This window comes from Halichoeres trimaculatus, unplaced genomic scaffold (assembly GCF_033239565.1).
Source record: "Halichoeres trimaculatus isolate MK-OKI-2021-1 unplaced genomic scaffold, fHalTri1.1 fHalTri1_scaffold_2, whole genome shotgun sequence".
In the NCBI taxonomy this organism is placed as follows: Eukaryota; Metazoa; Chordata; class Actinopteri; order Labriformes; family Labridae; genus Halichoeres; species Halichoeres trimaculatus.
Window position 1 is genome coordinate 7,689,296 of NW_027437180.1, and position 26,404 is coordinate 7,715,699.

General features: G+C 41.2%; 1 protein-coding gene across 7 annotated transcripts in view; it reads left to right on the forward strand.

The window, feature by feature from the left end:
* The window catches only part of rims1b (regulating synaptic membrane exocytosis 1b), a 121,321-nt gene that overhangs the window by 12,642 nt on the left and 82,275 nt on the right, over window positions 1–26,404 (forward strand). For all 7 annotated transcript variants that reach the window (XM_074694291.1, XM_074694239.1, XM_074694275.1 and 4 more), the window contains exon 2: window positions 21,576–21,789. In XM_074694291.1, the coding sequence (XP_074550392.1) occupies window positions 21,576–21,789 (214 nt within the window). The remainder of the gene's footprint in view (window positions 1–21,575; window positions 21,790–26,404) is intronic.

Consider the following 26,404-nt stretch of genomic DNA (forward strand, 5'->3'; position numbering starts at 1 on the left):
GAAAGCTCACAGATGGAAGGGACGCTCTCGCACAGACAGGATGCCTTTGTCACTGTACAGTTTGTCCTGTTGCTTTGCAGCCAGCCTCCGCTCTTTTTTTTTCCAGACAGCTGGAGAGAGCGTGAAGCCATCAGATCCATATGTGTGTGTGTACGTGTGTGTGTGTCTGTGTGTGTGTGTGGATTGGCTCGTCATGCTTTCCTCTTAATTAAAGAAACTCAGAGGCAGTCAGGTGTGTCTGCAACACCTGGAGGAATAGAAACTCTCAGACAGTGGGACGTTGTTTTTGTTTGTGTTTCGTGCTGTTTATGTTTTATGTGTGTGTCCTGAATTTTCATCATCTCTGCTGTGTTAAAAGATGCATGTTGTCTGTTCAAAAATGTCACAAGATGCTGCGAAAAAAGGTAGATACAAACTCAGCGGCCACTTTCTTAGATTCACCGGATTGGCTTGTTAACACAAATATCTAATCAGTTGTAGCAACTTTTTCTGCTCCTGGAGGCCTTGTCGGGATGGGCCCCTGATTCCTCTGTCTAAACACTTCGTCACTGAATTTTCTAATACCTTGATGTTAGACTATTGAGGAAGAAGACGCAGAGTCCATCAGCTCAGGAGTTCAGTCAGCCTAAATCCAAAAACTTTATTCAAAACAAGCCATCTTGAACAAAGTGAGGTCCTTAGGTCTGCAGTGAATCAAATAACTCCATCCTCCTAGGCCTCTAACAACCTAAAAGCCTAACCCAAAATCCAAAGACCTCGGAAAAACCTGCAGCAAAACCTCTACAGTCCCTAAGAAAAAACCTTTTCCCCAAGGCAAAAGCAGCTTCTTTTATATCCTGGTGTTGGGCGTTCCAGATGATCTGAAAGACGTTCCTTTCCTCAGTACAACGTGCTGATTGGCTGTTCTTTTCTAAGCAACAGAAGTTATCTTTCTTGGATCCACATTTGGAAGGTGTGCATCGGTAGTCAGTTTGGGGTTCATAATAGAAACTCCTGTTGCATCCTGAATTGGAGCAGGCTCAGGTTCAGTGTTCTCAGATGTTTCCATGTTATTTCCATCAAAGCTGGCCTTGGACCTGCATGTCAGCCAACACTTCAGGAGGAGAATGGTGGGACGTGATCATGTCTTCATTTATCAGAGAGAGGAAATCTTTAAGTGTGAGAATGTTACTCAGAATCCAGAGATCCTTTCAGGTCTTTTTGATCTAAAACAGCAACATTACAACATTCAGCAAGCTCATCCCCCCTGTACTCTTGAAGACATTAAAAGCAATGTCTGTCACCTGTCATTCTGTTATTTACCATTTTGTTTACCCCTACCCCAAAGCTGAGGGGGCAGAAGGGACAACTGGCAGCTAAGTTTAAACTGAAAGACATTCCTTAGTGTATCTAAAGCCGCGTTTCCACCAAGCAGACCGGTTCGGATCGTCTCGGTATGGCGCACATTTTGTGGCGTTTCCACTGACTTATCCCGGGACAGATCCCTAAAAATCGAGACGAGCCGGCTTACTTTTTTGGGACCCTTCTGTATGGGTGCCAGACTGAACCGATCCGCTCTCGGAAGGTGAAGCTACAACACTGCAGACCGTTGATTGGTCAAAAGAATCGTCACTTACCCAGACAGTGGCTGCATTTCTCCTGGTGGCACACAGACTTCTCTGAAACAAAGCTTGATTGTTCTTTGTGTCAAAGAGCTACATGACAATCACAGAGAGGACGAAATGCTCCATGTCTTCCATCTCTGCTCTTTGTTTACTGTGTCGCGTTTTCTTCTTCGTTGGATTTTATAGCGTGGTAAACTGCTAAAGCGTCACGCTATTGTTTAACAGCTGCTGCTTCCGGCATTCGGCTTACACGCCGCCTACCATGAGAGAGCACAGTTTGCTGTGGAAACACAAACGGGATCAGGTTTAACTGTACCAAACCGTCCCAAACCGTACTGAACCGACCCGGACTGGTTTGGTTTTTCATCTGCAAGGAGCCAAGTTGGCGTCATGAAATTGTGTCACTGTAAAACATCAGTATGTCACTGTATACTGTAACAGACCTGGTGGGTTGTTTGTGTTGGAGAATGGGGATATGTTTCTATTAAGACGAGTTATCATGTGCTTGGGAATTACAAGGCTTCAGTGAATGCACCACCAATGATGGGCAGTTCAGAAGCTATCGTCTGTGTGTGTGTGTTGTGTGTTTTTTTTTGTGCTCAGGCTTGTGGAACACGTTCCTACGCGAGTGACACAGAGCAGAGTTGTTGATTTTTGGCGTTAATACATCCAACAGTGACCAGTGCTGAGTGTTCCAATAAACGCATCAAACTTTGAAGTTTTGAAAGAGAAACTCCAACAAAATAACAGACAACTCTGTAGCTTTTCTTTTTAGGAATGTCCATTTTACACCGCCTATCATTGGTCATGGTGACCCCGCCCCCAGCCCCTGATGTAGTGCTTTGTCGGTGGAAACAAAAAAATAAAAGATGCTAGCCCTGGCCCTGTCAAAAAGAAAGAGGTAAAAGAGAAAATGAAGCAGACAGGCTGCAGCAGCAGAAGACCACACCGGGTGACCCTCCTGTCAGCTAAGAACAGGAAACTGAGGCTACTACTCACACAGCAACACCAAAACTGGACAATAGAAGATTGGGAAAACGTTGCCTGGTCTGATGAGTCTGGATTTCTGCTCCACATTCAGATGGTAGGGTCAGAATTTGGCCTCAACAACATGAAAGCATGGATCCATCCTGCCTTGTATCAACGGTTCAGGCTGCTGCTGCTGGTGTAATGGTGTGGGGGATACTTTCTTGTCTCACTTTGGACCCCTTAGTACCAACTGAGCATGGTTTAAAGTCCACAGCCTACCTGAGTATTGTTGCTGACCATGTCCATCCCTTTATGAGCACAGTGTACCCATCTTCTGATGGCTACTTCCAGCAGAATAACGCTCCATGTCATAAAGTTGGAATCATCTCAGACTGGTTTCTTCAACATGACAATGAGTTCCCTGTACTCAAATGACCTCCACAGTCCCCAGATCTCAATCCAATAGAGCACCTTTGGGATGTGGTGGAACAGGAGATTCTCATCATGGATGTTCAACCGACAAATCTGCAGCAACTGTGTGAAGCTATCATGTCAATATGGACCAAACTCTCTAAGGAATGTTTCCACTACCTTGTTGAATCTATGCTACTAAGGATTAAGACAGTTCTGAAGGAAAAAGAGGGTCCAACCCAGTGCTAGGTGTACAGGATTAAGTGGCCTGGGAGTGTATTAATATTCACAGGTAGTTTCTTCTTCACTTCTCTGAGATTTGATTTAAATCATTCCAGTAAATTCAGAGAAGAAAAGATTATACACTGTGAAAGATGATTTCTCACATTCAGTTCCTTTTGTTGCAAACAGATTCTAATGTCAGCAGAACGCCTCAAATATCAAAGAGTTGGAGGTGAAGGTGGGAAAGAAACTACAGAGTCCACAGATGTACAACACAAAATCCCAATGTTTCAAATATGATAAATGACCCCGTCCCAGAGAAAATCTGTGTGTTTACTTGTGCGTTGACATCAAATAGTAAAGTAGCAGCTCCATCTCACAAAACTGATTGTTTCATAGTTTTTTGAAAAACAGGAGTAGCTGTGATCCTCTTGTTTTATCTTGTGTAATCTGTGAAACAGCCGCGTGTTTGTGAGTTGATACAGCTGGTCTGATCGGGGCTCTGGTTAATCATTAGCTACAGCGGCAGAAACATGAGGGACAAAATGTGACAGAGGACCAGGAAACAGCCTTTCACACTGTCAGAGATATGAGCAGAGGTGGTGGCTGGCAGTGTGTGTGTGTGTGTGTGTGTGTGTGTGTGTGTGTGTGTGTGTGTGTGTGTGTGTACTGAGAGACAGAGTGAGAGACCTGATCGAGCCTCGGTGAGTGGCCTCTTTAGTGCTCCCAGACCTCCCTGACGTTAAAGTTTAATGAGGAAGCATTCTACTCGGCCTGACCAGGCTCTCTACATCTCTTCCTCCATCTCTGTCTGTGTTTGCGGTCGCAGCAAGTGATGGGATTATATCAGGAGCAGCCACACAGTGTAGTATGAGACTGCAGTTTGTACCCTGTTAAAAAATGTTAAACGATATACACGCTGCCTTTTGGATTTAACAAAGAGAAAAGTCAAAAAACTGCTGCTCCAAATACTCAGTGAGATTAAAAACTGTTTTAATTAATACCTCAGTAAATCACTTTATTAAATTATTTGTTTTACAGCTTTAAGTGAGATCCATACAAGCAGGAACATCATTGGAAATTCTCACATGGCTGTGGGATGAGAAGCAGTGCAAAAACACGACGTTTCACTAACCTCAGGTTAAAATAGCGCCCTCTACAGGCCTGAAACACTTCTGATGTGACGATCATGAATCTTCTTCACTGTGCCGCTGCATTCTTTTTATTTCAGGCTTCGTTTTTCGCCTTCTCATCATATGTGTGTGAGTAGCATGTTTGTAGCTGATGCATTTATTTTGAGTTTTTGCAGCATTTTATTTTTATTTGCAGCTGATTTAATTCCGTGAATTTGAGTTCTTGAGCTGGCATTGTTTATGAACTTGCCAAGACATTTAGGTTACAAAAGAAGATTTGTCAATCATATTGCAAAAAGTACATAAAAAGTACAAGCTTTGAACAAGATTGTTTTTTTTTTTTGTTTGTTTTTGATTTTTTTTTTTTTTACATTGACACAGATGTTACTTTTAGTGCAATAATTCCAGTGTAGTATAATATGCAGAATGCACTGGAAAACAAAAAAGGTTCTTTATTGAAGTAATCAAAAACAATACAAGGTTTTAACGGAAAATCACAGTAACATACTGGTCAATGCAGGAAATTAATATATAAAAAAACAAACAAACAAACAAACAAAAAAAAACATAGCCCAGCAGAAAAAAACCAAACAAGAAAAGTAACAATAAAATGTCTCAGTTTCAGATTTGACTCAACAAAATAGATCTTAGTAAATAACTTGAAATTAAGGATAGGCCTCAGGAAACTCACAGCTGTAGAGAAGAAAAACAGGCACAGAATGCATAAAGGATGGAGGCGTGGGCCACGATCACAAAGGCTGAAACGCATCAGGGCAGGATCTGTGGTGAACAAACTGAACTGATTCTTATTTAGTTCACATTCTATACTTTGGTGAATCATTTTTCTAACTGGTTTTGGAAAACAGCTTCCCTACTTTAAGTTTTTCTGCCTTTAAAAAAAACACCAACCATTTTCTCATAGTTGCTCAGCCTGTGTGGAGGTTTGTGAGTCCCACTGAAAATACAGTGAAGAAGAAGAAGAGAGGGGCGGGCTGGTGGAGTAGGCTGATTGTCGGAGCTGCTGGGACAGAGGGACAGAGTGCAGGGATTAGAGGGTGCCCATAATTACTCCACATCGCCTCCACCAACCAGAGTATCTGCTTATACATCACCCAGCTGTGTGAGGTCAGAGGCTGACCTGTGATCTGTGTGTGTGTGTGTGTGTGTGTGTGTGTTTCTCTGTATTTAAGGAAAAATAAGACAGAGGAAGGCAAAATGAACTGTATGTCCAAAGTGACGAGGAAAACAAACTGTTTGATATCATTCACTTCACAATGATGGAGCCAACATCCAGCAGCGAAGACACCTGACATGAGGGAGGTTTGAGAAGACAGGAAATAAAGGAAATGGAGGGAGAGTCAGAGGGATATAAATGGAATAGGAAAAAAAAGATACATGAGAGAATTGATGGACACACACACACACACACACACACACACACACACACACTGAAGAGTCGATGCCAAAAAGGCACTCTGCTCCATAAATACGGGTAAGACACTCACAACATCAATACTCAGAGTTATCAACACTAGGGATGAGCTGAGGGGGGGCTGCTTAGGCTGAGCCTACGAGCTGGAGACATGCTGAAGCTCTGTGAGGCAATAACAAACACACAGGTCCCCTTACTGACACTAACATAAGGTCCAGGCTGTGAAAACTTTTTTTAAACTTACATTTAATTCAACATTGGTTATCTAAACTGTCTCTGAAAACTAATAGGAGCATTAAAAATAATTGGCGATATTATTGGCGATTACTTTCATTTTTGTTGGAACGTAGTGTGGGATTAAGTTTAATCTCTTGGATGAAATTAATAAAACATTTAGTACTCATTTAGGCTGGTAAGAAGGACAGATGCTGGGAAAGAAATGGCTTTCTACAAGGAGACATTACAGTACAAGGACAAAACCAATGTTTTTCTGTCAGTCTCCAACACTATTAATTGGTTTTAGCAAACCATACACCAGAGACTTAGCAGATGCTAAAATCTGTGTTAGCATGCTAATACAGCAACATGTTCCACAGTCTGAGTAACTTTAACATCTTTGACTTCTCTGTGTATCCTGGACAGATGTTTGTTAAAGTTTGAGCTGGTCTTAGACTTGTCCTCAACATTTCTTTTTCAACCAACATGTTAATCCGCTTATGTTTGTGCTTAATGTAAATCTTTAAATCAAAACATTATATAGCAATAAATATGCCAGAACCCTCCTCTCTATTATGTAGACAGCCAATTCTAACGTTCAAATACAAGTTCGAGTAATCACCTTGAGAGTCCAAGTCCAGTCACAAGTCTTAGAAATAAGAACTCCAGTCCTAGCCCTCGCTCAAGTACTACAACACTGCGTATGATGCAATATGATTCTGTATGTTACAATATGTTTCCGTGGGATAATACATCAAGGCTTGACTACGATATGAACATAGACTATAAAAAAAAAAAAAAAAAAAAAAAAAAAAGGAAGCATCTTGCTTGGCTTGAAGTGAGGGCATCACATAAACTGCTCCCCCTGGTGGCTGGCTGCAATAAAGGCAAAAAAAAAAAAAAATCCAGCTCTCCAGTCATTCCAGATGGGCTGTGGTCAAACTTTCAAAAATTAATACTCTGCATAGAAATGTTTCTCATGCCTGATTGTTGTGGTGATTTGAAGATACCATTTGGCTGCCTCATATTCAAGTGCTCTTTTTTTCTGAAAAGTTTTGTTTTCATTAGTTATTAGAGGATTAAAAACAAGTTTTTGCATCATGTGTAACGATGATTGACAGCTGCTGTTCTTGTATTTTTTTTTCAAGGATTGTAAAATATGTTGGAAGGTAGAGTTAAGAAGAGATTAGATTATTTCAAGAAAAAAGTATATTATTATTATTATTTTTGTCACAGGGCTCCACTCAGATTCTCCCAAATTCCCTCACAGTCTCTACTGCCCTGACTCTGGCTGCCAGTGCTGCCAATGGTGGCGCCTTTAACGGGGTATTTTGGCTGTCCACTCCATATACAGTCTATGGATACATGACAGATCATATGGTGTAAATAATAGAACACAATACAACATATCATGAACTGATACAAGAAGAAAAGATACGACACAGTACTTAACATTTGCCGTATTCTCAGAAGGCTCTTTAGTCAGATAATTAAAAGGCCTGTTAGTCAGAAAACTAACTTGGATTTATGCTGCATTACAGGCAACCCGTGAATTGTTTTTTTTTTCTACTTGTAGCTCATGAAAGTACAGTGGGACGGCAGTCGAACTTGTAACTTCCACCTGTGAACTACTATCAGATTGATGTACTCCAAGTCAATGTTAACGCATCTGCTAATGTTGACGTATTTCTGACTAACCCTCCTGATTATCTGATTTTCTGACTAATGGACCTTTCTGACAGTAAGGTGGCGTCCTTATACGATTTAATATTCTGCACATCATGATATGACACACAACAACATGACATGACAAAACATGTAATAACACAGTTTGATAAGATACAAGACAACACAAGAAAACACACATGAGGCTTTAAATTAGGATACAACCAGTGGCGGCCCGTGATAAAAATTACAGAGGAAGCCAGCTTGGACAACGAATTTAATTCAGTGTTCAGAGCGGACTTTTCCATCGGCTCTACCCTTCGTTTAAGGATAAGTTCGGTTTATACAGCTTTTACATTGTTTATAGAATGAAGCAGAACAAAATACTCACCCAGAAGGCTTTCCTGATCCAAGCAGTGCTTCGGGAGATATTGAGATCCAAAATCGTGCAGCAGGCGTCCGTATAATGGGATCCATCGGGGCATAGACAGCGCCGCTCCTAAAACTGCATTAATCGTCCAAAAACTCATGTTTTTCACCAATATTCCATCGTGGTCCGCTCCGAGATAGTCCTCTGCGTCAGTCTGTGTCACTCCAGACAGCGCTGTGTGGCTGTACTGACCTCTGAACTCACGAAGACTTTGTTTATGCTTGCCCCTCAAAGGAGTCAGCGCTCCAGAAAGTACTGCACATGCTCAGTCGGCTCTTGACTCCTTTCTTTCTTTCTTGTGGCTGGAAGCCAGATTCGATCTGGCCTCCCTGACATTTTTTTTAATGATGCATCAACCAGTAAGCGATGAGCCTTGCTTCAACCTGATTGGCTAATACGGGCTGTTTTTTTTTCTAAGGGAGGCAAAGTGAAGCGGGCCTCCTAGCTGACTGACAGGGCAGAAGGCATGAGACACGTAGTGTAATACACAATGAGAGCTTGACAGGAGGGTGCTGTTTTGCTTCTCACGCTCAGCCAAAGCAGAAGTGCGCCACTGTAGTGTTTTGACAAGGAAATGAAAATATAAAATACATTGTGGTTAAGCTTGTTTATAGGCTATTTTTTTTCTTTCTTGCAATATTTTTTGGGGAAGCCAGGCTTCCCTTGGCCTCCGTGAAAAACCGCCACTGGATACAACACATCACCTTACGACACAATGGCCGACACGATACAATGCAACACTACACGCTATGATATGTTAAAATATAAAACAGTGGGAGACGAGATGACAAAACACACGATACTGTACAATATGATGCAACACAACATATATGGGTGACCGTACGCAACATGACAGGACATGATACAAGATGTGACATGTTATATAAGACACATCATACGGTTTGGTACAATGTGGCACAATGCAAAACGATTGATAAGATAGGATGTGACACAAAAGGAAACAAACATTCAAATATGATATGATATGAGAGCTGAATGTGAATCAATTTGTTAAAAACAGCACTCAATGAGCTATGGTTGAGTTTTAATGTTACTGAACAGGATAAGTGTGTTTGGTGTGATATATATTGATTGGTATGAAACTAGGTTTTACAGCCCAAGCCTCCAGACAATTTTAAGTCCCAGTTAAACATCACATAAAGAGGCTTCTCCAGAGCAAATCAATCAGGTTTGTTTGACCAAAGCAGTCAGTGCTCATGTGGATGTACCGTTGGATTCAGGAAAGAATGACAGCCAAAAACCAGACCCCATCAAGCCAGGAAGGATTGACCAGATTGTTTGAAGAGCTGCAGCTCCATAGACAGATACACAGTGGCCATCTGGGCGCTCTATTTCTGCTTGCATTATGACGTTAGTACAACTTTACAGCCTTTTGACAGAAGAGGAAGCCAAATGCGTAAAAGTCATTGTGGATGTCATCATGGCAGGCAAATAAAAACACAAAGAAGATATTTGCATTTGGTTGAAGCACCCATCTGTTGCTCTCCTTGTTCTCCTCCTCTGGTTTCTTCGTCTGGAAGTTTCTGGACTTTTCAGCACCTCATTCCTCATTGTAATAAATGACTAATGATGCGGGTTTCATGAGCAGATTACTGGTGTTCCCGAGAAGATCTATGTGTTCCTCTCTTCCTCTTCCCATCATTCTGTCTCCATTCTCTTTCCATCATCCACTCCTCTTCTCGAGTGGTATTTATAGAGTGGCTCCGGATGCTTCAGCTTTTTCTCTTCTGCTGGTCTCTGGCCCACGCTTGTTTCCGTCTTGGCTCTCTTTGTTCATCCTTTGCCTTTTCACTTCTCCTACTACCACCTCCTCCACCTCCTCCTCCCTGCAGACAGCCGTTTGTCTATCCGTCTCTTTCATACACGTCAAGACTTCTGGGACTCTTTTACCTGTTCTTCCTGTATTTCCTTTTCACTCTGCTGTCTGCTCCCTGTCTGCGTTGGCTCCCTTTTATTTAGCCCTTCTGATCCCTTGCCTCCTCCCCTGACTCCTTCTTTCCTAGCCTCCTCACAGCTTGTTTCAACAAGCCTGTCTGGTCTGAAGCTTCATCAGAGGCAGACTCTTTTCCCTTTGACATCTGAAGTTCTGCTCTCATGGAGTTAAGGGACCCTTAATCCAGCAGACTTCTTTTCTTTAACTCAAGACCTGAGAAAAATAACAGTTTGTGTTGTTTTAACTCAGAAGCCAAAAAGAAAAACTGTCAAGTTTTTGTCTTTCTAAGTTAAATTGTTGCTCATGAGGCTAACAAACATTGTAACATAAGGTATCTGAACAGCTTGTAGAGGGTTACCCCTAATCTTAGACTCAAATAAAAGAACAGGGGTCATAGCTCCAGGATGGCTATTGTTGGTTTTGAATGTGATGTATAAAAATAATATTTCTTCTGCTGAAAGTAATCACTAGTTCTCACTATTGGATCTACATCCATGGCTAGGGTTAGCCTATTTACAAAGAACTAGCTTAGCTGCTGCTCACATTAAAAGTTCCAGTTCCAAGGTGAACCACAGAGTCCCAAATGAAAGTTTTTCTGCCTCGTCACCGTCAAAGTCTAATACATTTTCTTTCCCATCAGTCAGTCCTAAACTGTGATCCTTTAAGCATCATCTTTATAGTTTGATTTTAGTTTTCAAGAAGGCTGTTTGTGTCTTTTTCCCCTCATACCTTTCTTTCTCTTCTTATCTTTTCTAATATTTCCCCAACGTAAAAACTAAACCCTGGCTTTTTCCTGTGTAAAGTCTAGTTTATACCTCTGTTCCAGTTTAGCCCTCACCTCATTGGCTAACGGCATCATGAGCACTACGGTGTGTCGATGTGTCTGATCACCTGTTTCTGGTCCCACCATGTTTCTGTATTATTACTATTATCTTTTTTTTAAAACAGCGATTTCAGGTGTATTATGTTAAATAGGAGCTGATATGTGTTGTAAAGGAAAGATTGGGGGCAGTGTTGCTTGAAAATCTTGATGGTGATGGGTTGTGGGTTTCTGGGCTTGTTTTCTTAAGTGTAGTTGTTTGTGTAGGTGTTAGGTGTGTGTTCGTATTATCCCCGCCTGATTTTCTCCCATCTCTCCACGAGACACACAAAAGCGACAATGCAAGAGAAAGTTTGCCCTTTTCCAAGACCCATCCACACCCTTGTTTCCTGATTAGTGCTAATGCCTCACAGCAAGAAGTTTCCTGGTTCGATTCACTGATGACCTTCTGTATGGAGTTTACCTGATCTCCTGGTGCATGTGTGGGTTGTCTCCAGCTGTCCACAAAACACGCTCAGCATGTCAGCTGATCACTCTATATTGCCTGTACAAGTGCACGTGTGTGTATGAAGCGGCAACCTCCGGTCTAAGAATATGAGACAATGCAGAAGTGCTAAAATCTGCTGTTTCTTGAGTGTTTGCTTAAGGCTGGCTCTGGAAGTACAGGATGTCACATACACACCAAGCCAAAAAAGCCATTTTCAAAGCAGAAATTAACCTATTTACAGTCTGGTTCAAAAGACATCTCCTGTCTGAGTCGCTAATTGGCACCCACTGTACGGTAGGTGAATTTTTCTAACTCGGCCATTCAGAGGATATTAAGATCACTAGCTTCCCCAATAGGAGGCACAGCTGAGGGTCACGTGACCGACAGGCGCCCTATGGCTGTAGGCGAAGCCCTTGCCACTACCAATATAGTAAAACCTGATATAATAAAAGTGCCATTTAATGCTGTAAAAATATGACTTACAACAAACTCAGACATTACTTTATCACATTTGAACTCACATCTCTGTTTCTTTAGTTTAATAATGAATTAATTTTGATTTTCAATCAGTTTCAAATTTGTACAACTTGTTTGGAGAGTTTAGAGATGATTTCGTGACCGACAGGCGCCCTATGGCTGTAGGCGAAGCCCTTGCCACTACCAATATGGCCGCTATAGCTGATGTGCTTCATTTTCCGTTTCAGAAACAGACAGGTGACGTCGGCGAGACTACATCCATGTTTTATACAGTCTATGGTGTGTATGTGTGTTAGCGGTTGGTTGTGTTGACATGTTAGCCCCGTGGTTGACTGGCGACCTGTTCAGGGTGTAGTCTGCCTTGCATCCAATGACGATAGACAACGGATGAGAATGTGTCCAGTGTCCCTCCCAGTGTTTGTCTCTCTGGTTTCTGGTCCATCAGAAGGTGATAAACTGGTAGATTTTGATTCTCTGTACTTTGTCACTTTGACGACAACCTGGACTGTAACAGTAAAACATGTAGTAAAGGGAGTTTGGGGTGTTATGTTAAACCATGCTATGTTTCTAAATGCCTAACTATGAATTAAAACATGGAGTTAACATGCAGGCTAGGTTAGCATAGTCACAGGCTAGCAATAGCTAAAAATGTTAGTTCAGCTTAAAAATGATAAGACATCCTTTTGTTTTTGTGTGTATATCTAAGTGTTATTAGTGGTTAATTTGTCAATCATAGGGTGACAATCCGCTGTCCTCTGCTTAGAGCTGAAAAAAAAAAACCCAACACTCACTGAGTGTTTGCTAACTTTTGGTGTCTCCTCAAATGGAGATAAAGTCCTGGGGAATCAGCTGATGGGACAGAAATAGTACCAAACACACCCACACACACACACACACACACACACACACACACACACACACACACACACACACACACACACACACACACACACACACACACACACACACACACACACACTCAGCTTCCCCCTCTATCCTTCTATCCTTGGGCGATGTATTCATAGCAGTGCTAATTAACAACTCCACACCAACCACTGATGGGGATGGAGACACAGGAGGGACGGGGGAGAAAGGAGGAGAAAGGGAGAGTCCTGAACTTGCTGTGCTAAAGAATTGTGCCCTCAGGAAAAGGCGAACCCGTTAATGTGAATTTCCTGCGTCATCGTCTGTTTGCCTCTGTGTGTGTGTATGTGTGTGTGTGTGCTTTCGAGTATGCTACTCTCTACATGTGTACTTGTGTTTTGACAAAGACAGGGCCACCTCTCCTCTGACTTCTGGCACACCTGTCTGTCCCTGCTGGCTCACTGTAGTGAGATCCAGCAGAGAGAGGACAGTCACACTTCAGCCTGTTTACACTGCGTAGCCTCCCCTGGTTAGCGTCTGACACAGCGACGGGCAAACGCTGTCAGATCAGGAGGCACCACCGACTCTGGATGTTCAAACCTCACGGGAAGTTCACAGAGTTCCTTTGAGGCTTTTTCCTAAACTGCTGTCAAAAACAACTGCTGTAAGGTCACTGACATGCTGCAATGCTAGGTGTGTCATATCTGAGCCCAGCTAGTTTGTGTGTTAGCTTTTGTCAGGGGATGATGGCAAATTAAAGGGACTGAGTTTGGAGAGGGGTGACTGTTGGGACACAGTCATTTAGCTTTTAAGAAAATCTGACCTGGACGATTATTATACGTTAGCCAGGGCTTGATTTAGAAATGTTTTGATGTTTTACTTTACATTTACATTTACCAGGACTGAGCTTCATTAATCAGTATGTATGCATGGGAACACTGTGTCATATGGATATGTGTGCTGAGGGAGGTGTCGCGTGGACTGATTTAATTTACAGAGAATTTTCATCAGCTTCTTTAGCTGTCAGGACATCTGGTCCTGCCACTGCCACAGACAAAAAATACAGCTAACAAGAACCTGATATAATAAAAGTGCCATTTAGTGCTGTAAAAATATGACTTATAACAAACTCAGACATTACTTTATCACATTTGAACTCACATCTCTGTTTCTTTAGTTTAACAATGAATTAATTTTGTTTTTTAATCAGTTTCAAATTTGTACAACTTGTTTGGAGAGTTTAGATATGATTACAAAATAAACTGAAATTGATCATGATGCGGGTTGATATTCTGCTTTCTTGTATTTTAAAGATGTATTTAAAGCAGGGGTCTGCAACCTTTACTTTCAAAAGAGCCGTTTTGCCTCAGCTTGCATCAGAAAGTCTTTCGGGAGCCGCAAAATCTACTTTGTCTTCACATTAAGACAATAGAAGTGTATAATCAGGTGATTAATTATCTAAACGAGAAGTTTTAGTGTTTATATATTTGTACATGTGATTTCTTAGTTTTTAATTTTTATTAATTTATTTTTTAATAAATTTGCAAATTTAAGAAAAAAAATCTAATGTCATAGATTTTTAAAAATTTTGCAAAATTTGGAAATTTAAAAAAGATGAAAATGAGCAAAATAAAAAATGAATTTAAAAAATGTGCAAAATTTCACAGAAATTGATGAAATGTCATAAATTTGCAAAAAAAAACCCTAAATAATGCAATTTCAAAATTTTGCCCAATTTCCAAAAACTGTAAAAACTTTCAAAAATTGCAAAAAGAGAGATTTATTTAAAAAAAATAAAAAAATTTGCAAAATCTTAAAAAAATGTGGAATTATTTTTCTTAATTTGCAAAAATGTCAAAAATTGAAATGAAAAAAAAAAAAAAAAGAAAAAGAAAAACCTACAAAAAACCCCCCACAAAAAAATTAAAGCTTTGTTTCAAGAGGTGATGCGTTTTTAGTCCAAATTTTATATTATGATTTTACTTAGTGTCTGTGTTGTTATCTTTCAAAAATTAAAGGCCCTTTATTTTGATAATATTTTTAAAGTTACAAGGAGCCACTGCAAAGGAGTCAAAGAGCCACATGAGGCTCCAGAGCCACAGGTTGAAGACCCCTGATTTAAAGAAACAACCCAGGATGTCCATACCTTTTTTTTTTATAAACTGCCAGATATTTACACTGTAAACTGCTCAAAACTGTCCGTTCTAAAAAAATACCATGGGCTCTTCACAAAAACTTCCTGAAATGATGACACTGGCACATGACAGGTTTAGGAATAGATGCCCAAAACAACCTTTACAGCATAAAAAAAACTTATGTACAGCCTGGTTTAAAAACAGTTTGGGTCTGAATTGCTAGTTTCTCTCTCGGCACAAACTGGGTGAGGTTTAATTTTTTTTTCTATCTCAGTGGTAAAGAAGATATTGGGATCATGAGTTTGTCCAATCAGAGGCACAGTTCTTACACCAGATGCATCTCTGGTACAGCTCCGTTGCCTGTTGACTGTGTACATCAACTCACAGCGGCTGCGTTTGCAGGATTGCCAGACAGCTGAGGTCTCAAGACCGAAAAGTTCCCATACCTCCCACTCAATGAGTTTATCTTTATTTATGTCAGGCAGAAAAACCTGTTGACCCCCTGGTCTGGCTCTGCTCATTACGTCAGTTTGTTGTTGTAGTCAAGCTAAATACCATTTGTTTCTGGAAGTTTTATTTTGAAAGTCACTTTTGTAGTTTTCATGCATGACTTCCTGTCCAGCTTGATCATCCCTATGGTGAATTAATGCATCCCAGCAAAAAAAAAGGAGCGTTGCTGGAGCAGGGAGGCAGGCAGGCCACAGAGGACTGGATCCAGTGTGAGTTGACACATTGAATTGAAATCTTTCTGATTCAGAGCTGTGGCACAGCAGAGCTGGAGCAGACACATCCGGTATGTTTTGGACATCAGTGTGGAGGCTCAAAGCCCACTTCTCGAGTGAGCAATCCCAATATGGCCCCCACCGATGAAAGGCTTTGTTGTTCTGTATCAGGAGCAGATGGGTGACATCACAGAGACTACGTCCATGTACTTAACAGCTAATGCTTAACCTGAACTGCCTCCAGTGCTGTGAATACGATGTGATGAGTTAATGTGACAAACAATGTGAGTCTGTTTTCACATTTTCTGGGTGCACCCTGAACAGATTACAGCCGTCCTCGTCTTTTTCTGACTGAAGATGTTGCGCTGCTCCTGCTTGCATCCTGTGTCAGGTCTTTGAAAACAAAACTAGACAGATGACATCTCTTCAGGCATTCTGCTGGGAACTGTTGCTAAGCAAGGCTGCACAAAGACACAATCGCAAGTGAACATACACGCAGATCCCTCGGATCCTTCAGCCCTTATATGGAAAAAACAAGTTCAGCTTCAAAGCTGGCAAAAAAAACGAGAGTTCTCTTTTCAGAGGCTGTCTGAATTCAGTCAACACTTGAGTTTGAGTCCAAATCTGAGTTATCAGTGCTTGAGTCCAAGTAAAATTACAAGTCCTTGAAAAGAGAGCTTAAGTAAATTGTAAAAAGACTTCTGTTCTAGTCTTTCTGAAAAAGAATATAAAAGTGAAAAAGTGTTTTATAACAGATGCACTCCTTGGCAAGACTCATGTCTTTGTGTCTGTAGGTGATGATGTTTGTAGTGGAAGATCCTTCCACCTGAATGAGAGGAGCCTTAGCTGCTGTCCTGATGTGTGTCCACTTTTTAACTTTTCAAAAAATTAATCCAATACTCACAAATCTGGTCCATGATCCATTTATTTTACAGTTGTAGGTTCCATTTTTTATCATTTGTTTCTTAGGAATCTCATTAGTCCAACTCAGCACAAAAATCCCCAAAACCTTTTTCTATCACATAGTTAAAAAAAAAAAAACCTTTGGCTCAAGCCCCACTCAACCTGCATGTAACAAAACTGACCCCCACACCTGCGAGACAAGAACTCCACCCACAATCAACACAAACTACCCACTTTATTATTCTAAGGTTAATGTATTTAAATGAATTTTATGCCCAGAAAAAATCATATGAACTTAAAACTGTGGTTAAATCGCTTCATAAGAATCAACTTGAAGTGACCTCTACAGTGCTCATGGAAAATGGTGTCTTCACCCTGGAAAAACTCAGCCATGTTCACCTAAAGGTGTCACTGCAGTCAGCTCCAAACCTTTAATCCTGACAGAGCCTTTAATAATGCACGGAATAACAGAATAGACCATGTATCGAGCGCTGTGTCTTTTATTTTGGCAGGCTTTGTCTTTGGTAGTGCAGCCTCCTCAAGAACAACAACGATCAATAAAGCCTGGAGGCCACAGAGAGGTCACAGAGCGGAGGTGTGGGAGGAGGTGACAGCTGTTAGGATGAACAAACCATGTTGTATCTCTCCTCGTAAAACAAATCAGGATGAAACAACATGTTGGCAGGTTCAGAGAAATTGGACTTTAAAAACACCAGAGAGACATTTTCTGCTTTCAAACATCACTCAGGTAGAGTAACATCCATACCTGTCGAATGAATCCTTCACCTCTTGATGAAGAGGTTTTCATCTGATGGTGATGAGTCTCTCCTCCGTCCTGTGATTCAGAAGAACCCTTCCTCTCTTTATGATCAGACTCACATGCTGCAGGTTTCTGCTTGTCTGCCTGAATGTGTGGAAAAGGTGGAGAACACTGATGAAACGGCGGCTCTGAGAGCAGGAACAGCTGGTGCACAGTCACCCGCTGACACTCGGTACTTGACGCCATTACGTTACCATGACAACCGGCTGTGCACCCTCTGTTTCTGACAGCTGTTCCCATGGTGCCTGGGCCTGGCTCAGCCCCTGGACTCACATTGGCAGGATGGATAGCTTCACGGGGTCAGAGGTCACGTGTGTGACGTCGCTGTCGTCGGGGGTGTCATGTTGTTTTTTCCATTTCAGATCCTCCTGGATCGCGCTGAAGTTTAAAGGCAACCTCAGAGTCTGTTTATTGCCTTTGAAATGTTTTTATTCAGGGATTTAACTTGTTTGTGGACATCAGTCCAAACAGAGGATGCAAATATGCTGGCGCTGGTGGTAAGGGTTATTTTAACTCCTACTTCCTGTAGCCAGGCTACAAAAATGTAAATGTTACAGATGGCAGTGTCAAATTAAAAAATGTAAATTTAAGTGTAGAGAAAGACATTAATGAGGGAAAACATATTACTCTTTTCTGTTCAAAGCTTGTTTTCCTCTGTGAAGTGTAAGCAACGGGAGATGGACCTGATATTCTGACACTGTGATGATCTTCATGTTGTCACATTTTTTTAAACAGCAGCTAATGAATAAAAACATCGAGTTAAAATATTTAGATAAACCCTGAACAAAGTCACACATTGTTGAATAGCTTGGGTAAATATTTCTACTCTAGAATCCTGGACCCCATCCCAACAGTATGTCAAATTTACAGCCCATCTCCAACCTCCCTTTTCTGTCCAAAATCCTGGAAAGTGTTGTCACCCTTTAAAATCAAGTTCCAACTCACCAATAACATTTATTTCCAACCATTTCAATCCAGTTTCTGTCCCCAGTACATCACAGAAACAACACTCCTTAACCACACTAATGACATTTTCTTGTCTTCTGATTATGGCCACATCAACATTCTCATCCTCTTCGATGCTACCACTGCATTTGACACAATAAACCACACTACTCATCTCTCCGACCTGGAACATACAGCTAACATCACTGGAACTGCATCTCCTGGCTGAAATCCAACCTCACTGACCATGAACAGTTCATTCATCGACATCTGCTCCCTGGCTTAAGGCATCCCCCAGGGTTCAGTTCTTGGTCCCCTCCTGATCATTATTTACTTTTCTCGCCTTCATTTCTACTGCTACACTGATGACATCCAGCTCTGCCTTTCAACAGAAACCCACTCCACAATAAATGTCTGACTCTCTGACATGAAAACATGGTTATACCATTATTTTATCACTAAACTACAACATTCTGACCTTACAATCATTGGTCCCAGGTCTCCTTACAAATCCCATTCCAATTTTAGTCCACCCTATCTCCCGCCCCTCACATTCGTAACCTCGGTATCACTTTTGACTGCAACTTTTCTTTTCATCATGTCACCCACATCACACCAAGGTTGCTAGGCGCCGTCCTGTTGGCTATGGCTGCCTTTTGCAGCAGCTCTCTCTTCTTTATAAATTTCTTGTAATTTTTTCGTCTCTTTTTCATAATTTTTGTATTTGGAGTGGATCATTATTTTGTACGGTTCATTTGTTGGTCATGGACACCAAACTTTTTGTGGCTTCAGTGGTATTTTTACTATTTTTTCTCCTGTGTTTTTCTGGAGATCCTACATGCAACCATGGGTGCATTGTTTACAAGTGAACTGAGCTGTCAGCAGCCTGTAGCATGTCAATGCTAACTGGTGTAAGGCCTGATGTCTTCCCACAAGGTGAGGAGAAGGAGGTGAGGACGACGTGCTGGATCTCAGGTGTGAGCTAAGAAGTGACGACATGGACCTGTCCGTCCATCCATCGTTATTGGGAACGTAAGATCTATCTCCAATAAGATGGACGAGCTAGCTGTGCTAACCCAGCAACAGAGGGAATACCAGAGGGCAGAGTAGCATCATGCTTTTCGCAGACATGGCTGACGGAGCTAACATCAGACACCGACGCCATGTTGGAAGAGCTTCACCTGCTGTGAGCAGACAGGATCTGGTCAACTCTGTGGTGATCCAAATGACCAAATGACCCCTGTCCAATCTCTCAAAGACTGGCTGCTTGTGGATAGCAAAAGTAGCAGCCTGCAGCTTCTGAAGTTTGCGATAATTCAGGAAACTGCCAGCTCCAAACAACAGAAAGCCTATCATAGATCCAAATATGTAGATGTCTTCAACATTCTCGACAGAAAGGATCGACAGGCAAACGGTCCTTTAGGTATCCCAGGAGTCGATCATATACCCTGTTCCAAATTTCACCAGGGCAAGCGGGCTCTCCATTGCCCAGTTCCTCGTTGTAAAAATTTGATCAATTGCATCAAGAGACCAGCAGATCAAATCCATAATTTTAGGTTTTGGACAAAGAGAGGCTCTGATAGTTCAGAGATGACCAAAGAGACACCCTTTATAAAACTACAACACATCAACTTTGGTGCATGCTTCCTTACCTGCTCCCGTGACCACATCACCCCTGTCCTCCAACATCTTTATCGGCCCCCTGTCTCCTACTGTGTTTAAGATCCTTCTCCTCCTCACCCACATAGCCCTCCACCACCAGGCCCATTCGGACTTCACTGACCCCTTCCACCATCACACTCCTTCCCGTAACCTGTGCTCCTCACACATCAACCTCCTGCCTCCTCTTCACAGAACCAAGCTCCAAACCTGGGGGTACAGAGCCTCGGCTGCCCCTACTCTCTGGAACTCACGCCCCACTCACATCAAAAACTGCTCTTACCCATCAACCTCCAAATCGTTATTAGCTTTTCATTACAGCATCTTTGAGCCCTGAAAAGCACTCTATAGACAAAATATATGATACATTTTATTTTATTTTTCACATCACTGAGGTTTCTTCGAGCACAGACTCCTCACATCTTCATTTTTTCCACCACCCTCTGTCGGTCAGCTGATTGGCCGAACATGCCTGTGTCTGCATGTCGCCTCCCTGCTCCTGCTCGGCGTGCTGACAGTCTGCTGTCTCTGCTCTCACATTATCCAGACGCGGATAGAGAAGCAGCCGTGAAGAGGAATGTACGCCCGTCTCCTCTTAACTTATTTCCTGGAAAGTTTCTGTTTGGCAACTTTATGAAAGATTTCCTGGAGACTGTTTATTTTGTGGGGAGTTACATAACGTGCTGTTTGGACAGCTTGTTTTTCAAGGAAGCCTGACAAAGAAGTGTCTTCTTTTTCCATCCCAAACTTTTCTTCAGACGCTGCCTCTGTGCTTTTGATGGGTCATGGTTGAGGACCGTTTTCTGATTGATCTCTACCATCACAGAAAGCTGCAGGAAACACATCAGGTGTTGTGTTTTATGGCTGATTCTGAGCAGGCAGCTGAGGACCACATGCAGAAGGAAATGTCTGCTTTCAATCCACCCAGGTGATCCAGTATAACATCAGCAATCAGCCCACTGCCTCCACTATCTTTCAAGGATTTAATCTGAATTTATTTAACCTCCACCAATGTGCAAACTGATGAATGCTCGGGGCTTTGCATTGTCTGTATGCATTTTTTAAAAAGCACAAATAACTTGCAGATACGACAAGAAGCCAATGTGCTGCAGGAAACTTAACGAGAGTTTGTCAGCTTCCACAAAAACAGCAAATTGGCTGCAAAGCTGTGAATGAAGCCATCTCCTTCCTCTCCATTATCTGTCTCATTCAGTGAGGTAATTAAAGTGCCGGTCTGGGTCCCCTATATGAGAGCACTGCTATGCTAATACAGTATTCCTTTGACACTTCTGTTGAGACAACATTGTGGGTGTTTTCACATGGTCTGATTTGCAATTCACACTCAGATTATTTTCATCTCGGGCATCCTGGGAGGCAGAGGGGGAGGAAGGGGAGGCTGTGAGCTGAGCAAAACTGAGCTGAAGTTAAATTTAATTGCGTTTATGTGTTTTTTTTTCTGTCTGAAAGGTACGTTTCAAGTTGAGCTCTAATTGCTGGTTACTTTGCCGGAGCTGAAATGTTGTTCTGAAACATGCCCATGAATAAAATCAAATTTCTTTCTTCCTTATTTATTTATTTCAGAATTATTCAGCATTTCTCAAACTGCACCAGTCCCTGTCGGTTTTTGTTTCTATGATCAGAGGATCTGTTTGAAGGGTAAAAAGAAAATCCCATGAATCTTAAACTCTTCTCTCCTCTCCTCTTTAGGACGCTGCACCAGCAGTTTGAGAGCTACAAACAGGAGGTGCGTCGCATCGGGGCGGAGACACGGCGTCAGCAGACCCAGCAGAAAGACGACGCGCCCACCTGTGGTATCTGCCGCAAGACCAAGTTTGCAGACGGCTGCGGCCACCTCTGCTCCTACTGCCAGACCAAATTCTGCGCACGCTGCGGAGGACGGGTCTCTCTGCGCTCCAATAATGTGAGAAACCTGACCTTTGACCTCCCGTTTTTCTTTCCTCCTCCCTCCCACACTCACCTCATTCCTGCTGGAGGCTGAAGTAGACTCCCTCCTCCTGCTTCTTGTGTGTGTTACGTCTGCTGTGATGCTTCCTGGCCACACTTTGGTGAGAACAAAGTGTATTGGAAGAATGGCTTGGCACCAGTCATAGGTCTCTCATGGTTCATTTTTAGTCTGAAGCTGTTCTGTTGGTGGAGGGTTATCAGCTGACACTCCTCCGTTAGCGTGAATGCTAAAGCACCCCAGTAGCAGCATCTGTGTTGTCCCGTGTGTCTTGTTAATTCACTGCAGCCATCACAAGCAGCATGTCAGACGCACCGGTGCTGACCTCTCAAAGCAACAAACAGAGACACACGCTGGGAAAAGACTCAGACACATTTCAGACCATTACTATTTTTACACACTGAAGACAGCTGACTTGAATGTTTTATTTGGAAATGTGGTGTTTTTATGCATTCAACATGATTTTTTTTCATTGCAGCAGCCTTACACAGTTAAGTTTGGCTCCAACCTCCTTCCTCTCCTTTGATTGATGAGATTATATCTTGAACATAGCTAAGGCTGCAGGTGGATGCATTGAGGCTAAAAGTAGGGGTACGATGGAGTAAAGGATCAGCTTGGTCAACTCGTTGTGTAGACTAATGAATGTCGAGGGTGTAAAGTGCTCAGCTCCAGTTGATATCGTGATTAGTTTTGCAATATTGTCCAATTTTTCACAAAAGTGTGTATTTCTTAGAAGAAAACTCCCACAGTGTGTCCACTCACACCTTTTCATGCTGGTTAGGCTTTCTAAATGTCAAAGCTCCAAATCACTTGGTTATGAAAAGTTGTTATGCACCACCTCCACCTCCCCCAGTAATGCTGGTTAAGTCTTTTCTAAAACCCTCTAATTGCTTCATATTTGCCTGTATTCAGAGTTAGTGCAAAAGAAATTTGACAGTGTTGTGTCACTGCATCCTGTTTGTTCCTCTGTCATACAGACCTCGAGCATTGTGGGTAGTAAAGATGATTTATGGGATCCGGCCTCCTTTAAATTGGTTGGTTTCAAAAGTTTATCTATTTTGAAAAGGGTCTGAGACAAAAAACCCAGCTGATTGTAAAAAAACAAAGATGCTTTTATTTCTTTCTGGCCCATTTTCTTGACCTTTTAAATTAATTGGTTTGAAGGCATTAAAGCTGCCCCCTGCTGGCTGTTCAAAAGTGTTCATACTTAAGGCACTAACTTTGAGGACATGCTTCAGCGTCACTCAGCAGGCTGCATGTAAATCTCAGTGCTAGGGTGAATAAAATAGACAGTAGATTGACTTTATTTTCTTACAACCTATTTAAAAACTGACTTTTAGATAGAAATAGTTGGTAAAAAAAATTACATATATATATATATATATATATATATATATATATATATATATATATATATATATATATATATATATTATAAATATAAATTTTATATATATATATATATGTGTGTGTGTGTGTGTGTGTGTGTGTGTGTGTATAATATGTGTGAATATATACGTGTATGTAATATTATATTATATTGTATAATATATATAATACAATATACATAATATATATAATGAGTTTGAAAGAGGTATCTGTTATTACCTGCATCTCCAACAGGGGACCTCAGTCACCGCAATCCCTTTCTTCAGAAACCAGAACTAGCACGGGACCCATGCTAACAACTGTTACAGACAGGGACAGATTAACCACGTGACACTAAATATGGGTATTGATAAGATTTTATTGTTATCATTGCCCTTATTGATTCCATGTATTGATCCATTTCTTAATCGATTCCCTTATCAATTTCTCCTGGGAATTTTCTCTATACAAAAAGTAGGCTTGACAGGTTTTCCATGTCAACAACATTGTATTGAGTTTATAAGCAAATAAATATGACATGACACTCTAGGTACGTAACAGCGTCTGTCGAAAAATGTTTTCACGTGTGCAAATTTCACTTTGTGTCATTAGCGCTCTTTTTGGTAAAGTGAAGCCAAGCTTTTGATTGCGTTAATCTCTCCGCCATTGTTTTGGAAATTCTGCTGCTCACTGAGGAGTGTGATTGATATGTGGCACGTCAACATAAAGACCTGCAGACGTAATGTAAAGGATCCACTTGTTAAGCACGAAGGTTAATGATGCCCAAAACCAAATTATATTAATTTCTTTACAGGAACTGGTTATCGATACCCTTCCCTACCTGCGACTCTGTTATTTATAAGTAGCTGTGACTCAAACACTGTGTATACTGTATTTTAAATACTCCCATGGCCTAATCTGTAGTTCAAAAGCCACTTTGTTTATGCTGAACTCACAGATGAAACACACTGATCAGCTCACTGTATAAGAAAACTCTAAAACATTTGTGCTGATAATCATTTAATTGACGGAGGTGATAAATCATCCACACTGTAGTGATGTTTCAGGGAAGTTTGACCTGATAGTGGCATCAGATGCTGAGCAATCTATATAAATAAAAATAATAATAATAACAGACGTAGGGATCCAAGCTCTTCTTAAATCAGGTGACCATGAAGCTGTTTCAACTGTTAAAAAACAAAACACAGTGTCAAGGAGTAGTTTTTATTTTTAACTTCAGCCACAGTTTACTAAAGACACTGGGAAGGGCTCCCATCCTCAAACTGAAAAAGTCACTGAATAATTGAGGCCAACATCATTTCACCAAATTGTAACCATGACCCATTCCAGGTTTGTCTCAATGAGACAGCCAACCATTAACCGACATGTTGGTTCTATTTTAAGACCAGGCCATGGTCCATCAGAGCGCTCTCTGGGCTTCCCTCCAACCCGAGACTGAGCGCCTCCTCCTGGGTTATCTTACCTGACTACAGGCCCTCCACCCTCAGCCTGCTGGTCCCCAATCTGTTCTGTATCCGCCCAGACCAGCTGGACCTGGGCTCACACTGGCATCAGACGTATGCAGAGCTCAGGGGCCAGTGAGCGCAGGAATTAAAGATAGTATCTCTGTTGGTGAAGACATGAATATCACCTCACAGCAGATGGGGTGGAAATAAAGATGTGAGAGGAGAATGATACCAGCAGCCTACACAAAGTCACAGATTTTTCATCTGTGAGAGAAAATGAGCTCAAAATAACTGAAATAAATTCACCTTTTAATTATTAAAAAACATCAGAATTCTATTTCTAGTGCTTTGAAAGACACAGCAAGGCACGAACTCTGGAGGAAAACGGATCAGACGTTTAATAATCAAAGAAGGGTCAAAGTTCAAACCATGCAAGATTGAAATGCAATGCTTAAGATCAACAAATATAAATGCTAATAAATAAATAAACATGATGAAACAGATGGATTTTCATCAGGAGGGGAGCAGTGAATCATAAATCATAGCGGAGAGGTCAGAAAGTTTAAAATTATCAAAGGAGGTTAAAGAAAGTTATAAGAAGACAAAGACGACGTCACGTCAGAGAAAATTAAAACAGATAAAAAGATGCTTGGTAAATTAAATAGATAAATTAACAAATAAAGAGATACTAATTACACTGGCAGTTCATGATATTTCATTCATCAATATTTGTTTGCTACAAAACCAGAAGATCCCACTCAGTCAGTCCAGGTCCATGTGATGAGCTTTCTGGGGAGGTCAATAAAGAAATAAAGACAGAAACACACACTCTACTAAAGATAGACAGACATAAATAGAAATGTAAGGAGATAGATAGATATAGATAGAGATGGATGGAAGTATGCAGAGATAGAGACAAACATACATAAAGGTAGGTACATAGTTTTTTTTTCTTTTAATATATATATTTTTGGTTTATAGCTCTGAAGATCTGAGCAAACAACACTTTTTTTCCTGGTGCTCTGTCATGTAACATTTTAACACGTCAACCACACAGAGAAATTAAACAGTACAGACAACAAGCAATGGTCACACACGCCTAATTTCACACCCACATTTCTGAAACATGACTCACCTTATATAGGGTGAATATGGGTAAACTGGGACACTTTTTGAAATTTTACCTTTGACATAATTTTTGATTAAGAATCAAATGTTTTTGCCCATCATATGCTACCATTATAAATAGCTGAAGATCTCTACTATACTATGTAGAAGAAATAACAAAGAAAAATTTAACACTGGAAAGATTACCCTTTACCAAAAACAATTTAACCCAAAACCAAAATTTCCAGATACTGGTAAAGTGGGACACCATATATTGACAAACTGGGACACTTGAAACACAGTTCATTTTTATTCAAACACAATAATAAAACAACAACAATTCATAATATGTTATTAGAAATATTAAAAACAGAGAGAAGCACCTCCATTAAAAACAATTGAGAGGGTTGGGTTGGGTTAGGGTGGAGTGGAGGAGTCTGTCCTGCATCCTCTAGCTCCTGATTTTCTAAAATGGCCCCCTTCATTCTTTCTTCACTCCATTTATTTCCTTCACTGCCTTCTGACCTGGCCTCTTCTGCTTTCCCTTCTTTCAATTCTTTTCCCTGACTTTCCTTCCCTTCCCTGTCCCTGTTATGCTCTTTCTTGCCATTTGAAATAGGATTAGGCCAGTC